The sequence below is a fragment of the Vigna unguiculata genome, chromosome 5 (genome assembly GCF_037176805.1).
Source record: "Vigna unguiculata cultivar grain cowpea cultivar isolate G323 ecotype 2 chromosome 5, ASM3717680v1, whole genome shotgun sequence".
NCBI lineage: Eukaryota > Viridiplantae > Streptophyta > Magnoliopsida > Fabales > Fabaceae > Vigna > Vigna unguiculata.
This window is the reverse complement of record NC_140796.1, coordinates 19,095,531-19,104,038: the sequence shown is the minus strand read 5'-3', so window position 1 is coordinate 19,104,038 and position 8,508 is coordinate 19,095,531. Positions and strand designations below refer to the sequence as shown.

The 8,508-nt window shown below is 30.0% G+C and overlaps 1 protein-coding gene across 1 annotated transcript; it reads right to left on the bottom strand.

The window, feature by feature from the left end:
• Positions 1-7,300: 7,300 nt before the first annotated feature.
• On the bottom strand, positions 7,301-8,065 carry LOC114184214 (trypsin inhibitor DE-3-like). The gene has a single exon (XM_028071493.2). It carries the CDS (start codon positions 8,013-8,015, stop codon positions 7,365-7,367), a length of 651 nt encoding a protein of 216 aa, XP_027927294.1. The 5' UTR covers positions 8,016-8,065; the 3' UTR covers positions 7,301-7,364.
• Between the last annotated feature and the right edge of the window lie 443 nt (positions 8,066-8,508).

Genomic DNA, 8,508 nt, shown 5'->3' with positions numbered 1-8,508 from the left:
GATGTTAGCTAAATGAGGAAAAATTCAGATTAAAATTTGGACCAGGCAGTGAGTCATGAAAAATCTCAAAGAGTAGGTGTGCGTGTAGTGAAAACTGGAAAAACAAACTGGAGCAGAATTGCTCACGGAAATTGTAAGATGTTCTATGAAAATTCAAGATGAATGAACTTGATTATGATCTAAAATCAAGTATGAATCATAGAAGAACATCTTAAACACTCAAAAGCACAATCCAATCGGTGAAATGGACGAAAAACAGTGAGACCATTGCCTTACACATCCACAAGCATCACTTGAAGTTCATAGCTCATTTTGTGTGATGTAGGACTTGGTTCTCATCAAGCAAGTGCAGATTTCAGCCATATGAACGAAAGTTAAGATGAATTAAAGTGCTAAAACATGATTTAAGACAAAACACAACATAAGGAACTGAAAATTGAAAGATGCACCGATTAAAATGAAGAAAAATAGCAAGGAAGAAAAGAACAAGTGCTTGAAAACGAAAATGGAACCTAAAACAGATTTGCACCAATGAAGCAAGGAGTACTACAAGATGAATCAATGGAGATTCATGTAGCCTCAATGTCAAACGGTGGAGAGCACAAGAACATGAAAAAAAATAGCAGCAAAAGTGAACAAAACAGTGGAGAAGAGAGACAAAACGGAAATTGAAAACAAGAGACAAGTATGGACCAAGAACCTTACGCAAACCAAGAGGATGATGCACCAAAGGCTTGGATGGCTCTAGATACCAATTGATGGACGTCCTTGGTGTAGGAGAGGAAGGAGATCCATGGAAGACACCAAAAAGAAGATGAAATGCAGTGGAAATGAAGATAAGAGCAAGAAGAGATCTAGGCAATGGAGGTTTTTGGTGAAGATGAAGAGTAGAAGTGGAGCTATGGTATGGAAGGTGGCTAGAGGAGATGAAGGAGAAGGTTAGCCATGTGTGCCCTCAAAATAATAGAAGAGTAGAGTGATCTCAACACAAACATTCTATTAGAAATTTCAAGAGTTAAAATGTACAAATGGTCTACTTTTGGCTTTTATATGTGAGCCTAAAAGCTAGACTAATTCTTGGCCCTTAGATCAAGCTTGGAGGAGAAGCTTTAATCATCACCCTTGGATGGTGGCTTGGAGAAGGAGGCATCTTCCTAGCCTTTGGATGAAGACTTGGAAAAGAAGACACTCTCTTAGCCCTTGGATGAAGGAGGCACATGGGTGGAGTGTGGACTTGGCTCCATGGGATGCATGATCCATGAGGTGTAGGAAGGAACATTGACTTCCACTTAGTCCACCTTTGACCTTTGGGAGCTCATGGCCAAATCTCCTATTGGGCTTAGTCAAGCCCAATTTTATCAATTTAACTACACATTGTTTGACTTATTATTCTAGAAAAATAAGGCCTAAACAATGGCCCAATTTAAATCTATACTACTTCCTTCATGCATCATCTCATATTTTAGATATTTCTTTAGCCCATGTGAATAATGTGAAAAGCCCATGATTGACTTGATCATCTTGTGAGAGGCCCATGTGAATCTTTCTCATCATGCTTCTAGTGATTGGGCCTTGATGTGGGTTTGGGCTTGTTGATGCACTTGAGCTTGGGCTTGTTGGGGTCACATCAGACTCCATTATAACCTTCAAAACAAACTCCATAATAGGACAATAAAGTTGTTATTTTTTTGTTAAATTACTCTTTTGGTCCTACTATTTGTCTCAATTTAATCCTTATTTTCTTAAAAATAATTCAATTTGGTCATTTTCGTTAATTTGACCAAATGATGTTAAAAAAATTCAAAAAATCACAAATTGACATGTGAAGTTGACTTTAACACCTGTTTGGTCAAACTAACGACAATGACCAAATTGAATTCGTTTAAAGAAAATAAAGAATAAATTAAGACAAAAAAAACTGAAAGACCAATTTGACACTACTTGACAAATACAAAGATCAAGAGAGTAATTTAACCTTATTTTTTTCCCAACTATTTTCTTCCACCAAAATTTAAATTGATAACTTGTAAGATATTATATCTGAGTGAACAGTTTTTTTTTTTGTCTATTTTATGTGTGATTCAACGTATTTTAGCAAAAAGATCATGCGCAAAATAAGTTAAATGTGGAAGATACCATTTATGGACACGGCAAGGGTCCATATCTTTTAAATCGAGATTTGAAAATCACGTCTGCATTTCCTTGTTTCTTATAATTTTGTACGACATTACTGGTGATAAGCTTCTCTCAAAATCGAATCACGTGAATGAGCTAAAGTTGTTGACAAGATTTATAAGAAAAAAAAATAGTTCGAAAAGAACAAGATTATTTTAAAATAAATTTTACCTATTCAAAATTATTTATTATAGCAATCTTTTAATTTTATTTTAATTGTCCTTTGAATTTATTTCACAACTATTTTAGGTTTCTCTCTGAAGTTTACTTTTGAAGTATAGGTTTTGATTAATTTAAAGATTTTATTTTTTAAATATGTTTTGGTTAAAAAATTGAAATTCAACGTAATAGAAATTGATGTTATAATTTTTTTTATACTAATAAATTTTCTTTTATTTATTATATATTAATATATAGAATTAAATATACCACTACAAGAAAAATACTTTATTAATAACTAATTTTGGTGACCATATATTGTTAGTCACTATAATGATTAATTTAGACACCAATTCACAAAGTAAAAAATTATTGCTTACTAAAACTATCACTATTATGAATAAAAAATTATAATTGGTCACTAAATTGGTCTTTAAAGTTAGCTACAAAAGGGAATTAGTCACTAAAAATTAGCTTATTAGGTTTTGGCTACCGAAATGACTTAGTTTCTAAATTGGTCTTTAATTAATTAATGACTAATTTAGTGACTAATTATAATTTTTTATTTATAACAGTGACTATTTTAATAATCAATATTTTTTTATTTTTTAAATTAATATCTAAATTGGTCACTATAGTGACTAATAACTTTTGGTCACTAAAATTGATTACTAATGAAACATTTTCTTATAGTATATACTTCTAGTTTTTTAAATTTTAGTAAAAAAATTGAATTATTTTATTTTTAAAATTTTCATTTAATTTAATTTTCTAATTTTTAAAATATATAGATTTAATTTTTTTAATTAAATTTTGTTAATTTTTTTATAATAATATTTGAATTATTTATTATGTTTGATATATTTTTATTTTAATATTAGTTAAAATAAATTTGATGAAATTTGTTTAAAAGATTAAAGTCACATATTTTTAAAAATAAAAAATAAATTAACCAAAAATTGTAAAATGAATCTAATTTCACTAAAGATCAAAATCATATTTAATATATGCACGTTCATATTTAACGTTGAGAACTTAAAATATTAATTTTTTATATATTTTTATCTTATTTAGTTACATAATATTAATATATATATATATATATATATATATATATATATATATATATTATTAAAATGAACAGACTATTTTTTTAATAGTGTCGAATGTTATTATATTGAGGCATGCGACGATTTATTACAACAGGTAACCATTTATTTAGCGCATAGATTATGTTTCTCACTCAGTAGGAGAAACTACACATGACCTTTTAGGGGCAGCGATTGTTCATGTAGATCAGTTGCAGAAGATGAACGCGAAAGTCTCTGAAAGCCATGGCCACATGTATTGGTGGTGACTTCGTGATGATGTATTGCATCCAAAATGGTGTGGTTATTGACTCCACATATACCATCCATGGCCACATGATGAAGGCCAAAAGGCTCACTGATTTCAAGTTTCTATATATGATTTTCATGTCCAAGTTCATTGAACATTTTTGTGTTGATATGGAAGGAGAACTTGAAGACTTCAGTGGCTTGTTGAACCATGTGTCCACACTCAATATGCACAAAATGGAATTCACAGAGGTTGGCAACACATGACTGGTTGAAGGAGAAGCAACAATCGTAAACATTGAAGTTGGAGCCAATGATCATGATGAGACTGGAACAAGTGGAGGAAACCAAGGTGAAGATGATGCCTCTGATTCGCAACCCATGGTCATTGAGATCTATCATCCTCCAAAGAACATTGGACCTACATATTCCTAGTTTGAGAGGATGGTTCTCAACAACCTTTAAGAGTTGAACATGTCACAAAATGCATACCATATGTACTACACAATAAGGTTTCAAGACTTGGATGATCAGATCCACAATGTTCATGACCTCCTCTCCAATCTCTACAATAGACACAACCATATGGATAAGTGAAGGGCATGGTTCATAGGTCATGCATTGCATGTTTGTCCTGCATTTGTGTGTTTGCCTGTTTGCTTCTAGTATTTTAATTTGTTGTTTTTCAATTTCAATTGAATGATTATATTAGTCTTAGGTTCAATTTGTCTTTTTCGTTTCTGTTTGGGTTCTGCTGTGTTTATATCCACTATCAAATGATTTAATAGTCTCTATGTTTGGTTCATTAATGAAAATGTTACTTTTACAAAATGATATGTGCATTACTTTAATTTAATCATAGGCTATATGACATAGGTTAGATGTCTTATTAGCCTTTGTGTCCTTTTCAATCTATTAAAAATGGGTTTTAATAAGTTAAAAGACTTGTTGTATATAATTTATGGTATGAATATATTCAATCAGTTGAATTGTTTTTCAATCGACTGATTTCATTTAAGTTAAGTGAAATCAACAAATTGTACAAACAAATCAACCTGTTGAATTCACTGACTAAACTATATAAGTTGTCTTTCAAAGAGTTGAGGTACAAGTTTGAGTTTTTTAGTGTGAAAAACAATAATTCATCTCTTTTTAAAATGTCAATTAATCTTTGTTGTGTTGGCATGTGTTTCTGTGTAATCTAGTAATGTAATTCTGTTAGAAATATTGTTTGGAACAAATCTTGTGTATGAAAGCATGTTGTTTAAGTGAGATTCGCTAAATCTTCATTCTGCACAATTTCCCAGTATTTAAGCTAATTGTTTTCAAATTTTAATATGTTGATTCATAGAGTATGAATAGATTAACCTACTGTTTTTATTTTTAATCGGTTGCAAGTGTAGTGTTTTGTAACTTTTGCATTTGATTTTTGTGGTCTAATTGATTCAAAAAAAATGGGTTTTAAGCTTTCAAAAATATTTATATAGCCAATTTAACACCCCCCTCCCCCTTTCTTGGCTTAAACCACACCATTTCATTACTAACAGACCTACCCTCACTAGGCTTTCTTGTAGTTTGAATGCCTAATAATTCTCTTAATAATTAGAATATCTCCACAGAACAAGCTTCCTTAGACATAAAAAAAATTAGGAACTACTTCAAAATTACAATGAGATAAATATAAATATTGTAAACCTTACAAACTATAGATAATAAGAATAACTTGCTCCAAAGAAGACATATCAGTTAAGAAATCAGAATTCACCAACACACCACCACCATTACTAACATCTAGATCCTTAACAATAAAATATTAGTGCATAACACAAACATAATCATGATTTGGCTGAGGCTGTGACCAAGCAACAATATCCAACACGGGCTCCCCAACATTATTCACTATAGAGTCCACCACAAGCTTCATTAAAGGAACAATTGTAGGATTCACTACTGACTCCACCATAGGCTCCACTATAATTTTCAAAAGAAACTCCACAATAACAATAAAGTTGTTATTTTTTGGCTAAATTACTCTGTTTGGTCCTGATATTTGTCAAGTAGTATCAAATTGGTCCTCTAGTTTTTCTTTGTCTAAATTTGGTCATTGTTTTATTAAAAATGATTCAATTTAGTCATTGTCGTTAATTTGACCAAACAGAGTTAAAAAAATAAAAAAATTTAAAAAAACCACAAATTGACATGTGATGTTGACTTTAACTTCTGTTTGTCAAAACTAATGGTAATGATCAAATTGAATCATTTTTAAAAAATAATAATCAAATTGAGACAAAAAAAAAAACTGAAAAACCAATTTGATACTACTTGACAAATACAAAAATCAAATTAATGTATAATTTAACTTTATTTTTTTTTCACCAGCTATTTTCTTCGACCAAAATTTAAATTGATAACTCGTAAGATATTATATACTTTGAGTGAACAGTGTTTTTTTTTTTTTGTCTATTTTATGTGTGATTCAACGTATTTTAGCAAAGAGACCACGCGCAAAATAAGTTAAATCTGGAATATAGCATTTTATGGACACGGCAAGGCTCCAGAAGTTTTCTTCTAATTTTGTACGGCATTACTGGTGATAAGCTTCTCTCAAGATGGAATCACGTGAATGAGGTAAAGTTGTTGCTAATATTTATAAAAAGAGAGGGAAATGATCCTTTCACATTTGGTTCGATAAACCATGACAAATAATTATTTTTTGGTAAAAATAATTCTAAAATTTTACAATTTTATTTTTGTAATTTAAAAAAAATTTACTCTATTTAATAATTTTGTTAAAAATTTATTTGTCAAAATTTTATTTTAATTGTCCTTTGAAATATATTTTACCAATTTAAATTATTTATTATAGCAATCTTTTAGTTTTATTTTAATTTTCCATTGAATTTATTTCACAACTATTTTAGGTTTCGGTCTGAAGTTTATTTTTGAATTATAGGTTTTGATTAATTTAAAGATTTTGTTATTTTGTTTAAATATGTGTTGGTTAAAAAATTAAAATTCAACGTAAAAGAACTTGATATGTTGTAACTTTTTGTTATACTAATAAATTTTATTTTTATTTATTATATATTAATATATAGGATTAAATATATTTTTAGTTTTTTAATTTTTAGTAAAAATTTGAATTATTTTATTTTTAAAATTTTGATTTAATTTAATTTTATAATTTTAAAAATATATAGATTTTTTTATAATTAATTTTTTAAAATTTATTTTATAATAATATTTGAGTTATTTACTATGTTTGATATATTTTTATTATACTTTTATTTTAGTATTAGTTAAAATAAATTTGAACAATTTTCTTTAAAAGATTAAAGTCACCTATTTTTAAAAATAATAAATAAATTAACCCAAAATTGTAAAATGAATCTAATTTCACTAAAGATCAAAATTATATTTAATATATGTACGTTCATGTTTAACGTTGAGAACTTAAAATATTAATTTTTTATATATTTTTATCTTATTTAGTTGCTTAATATTAATATTAAAATTCATATATATATATATATATATATATATATATATATATATATATTATTATTATTAAAATGAACAGGCTATTTTTTTAATAGTGTCCAATGTTATTATGTTGAGGCATGCGACGATTTATTACAACAAAGTAACTATTTATTTAGCGCATAGATTATGTTTCTCACTCAGTAGGAGAAACTACACATGACTTTTTAGGAGCAGTGATGGTTCATGTAGATCAGTTGCAGATGATGAAGGCGAAACTCTCTGAAAGCGAACCCATAAGGCACTGTCGGCATTCTGGGTGACGACCAAATGCCTGTTTCTAGCAGCATCAAACTGAATCCCAACGTAGCCACATGAACTACTATCGAGGGGACAGAACAAGAGGTTGTAGCCCCCAATGTCATAAGGAACACTCTTAATCTTAAACCAACCGCGTACTGCGTTGCCGTACCCATTAAGTTTAACAGAGAGTTCCTCTTCCTCACCCTTCACAGGAATCCAGAAAGACGGAGTGGGAGCACACGGGGGCACAACAGCGAAACCAAAGTTTAAGATAAGACCCTCGTATATATAACGGATTCTGAACGGTGATGAAATTTGTACCGGTTGGCCATTAGAGAAAGGATCGGGATTTTGGATAACGGACAAAGGACAAGTTTCGTTTCCGGTTGCTGCAAATTCTACCCCACCCCCGTTTCCAGTTATTATAACTGGCCTTAAAAAGTATATCCCACCATTTTCAACAAGTTTACCGTCAGTGTCTACCACATCAGCGGTGGTTGAAGGAAGGTTCGAGGTGAAGGCACAAAGTAGAAACAGAGAGAACAAGGTAGTAAACTTCATTTTTTGGGAGGCTCTCTAAGACTTATCTTCTGTTTGAGTGAAGGAATAATGTAGGAAACATGTATTTATAGACACGCACAAGATTTTGTATAGTTTGAGTAAACAGTTTTTTATCTATTTTATGTGGTTCAAAGTTGTTTCAGTATAGTGACCATAAGCAAAGTAGGTTAAACGTGGAAAATAAGGATACGGAGACTGCACGAGTTCCAGAACTCTTCTTTTAAATTAATATTTGAAAATAAAGTTTGCATCTATTAGGGCACATCAGATTGTGCTGCTCACAAGCTTATCTTAAAGTTGAATAATGTGACTTTAATCAATGTTGATCAAATTAAGATTTTTTTTAGAATAAATCTTACATGTTTCGGGTATAGGAGTTTAACGTCTATTTAAATAATTTGTCCAGTCTTCTAATATTTGCTTCAGCTATCCGTTCGATGCTACTATTGCTCACCTGTTCCTCTCGTCGATCGGGATACATCACTAGTGCAAT

Bases quoted from the DNA above. Each gene is read 5' to 3' on its own strand.
- LOC114184214 (XM_028071493.2), bottom strand. From the start codon at position 8,015: ATGAAGTTTACTACCTTGTTCTCTCTGTTTCTACTTTGTGCCTTCACC.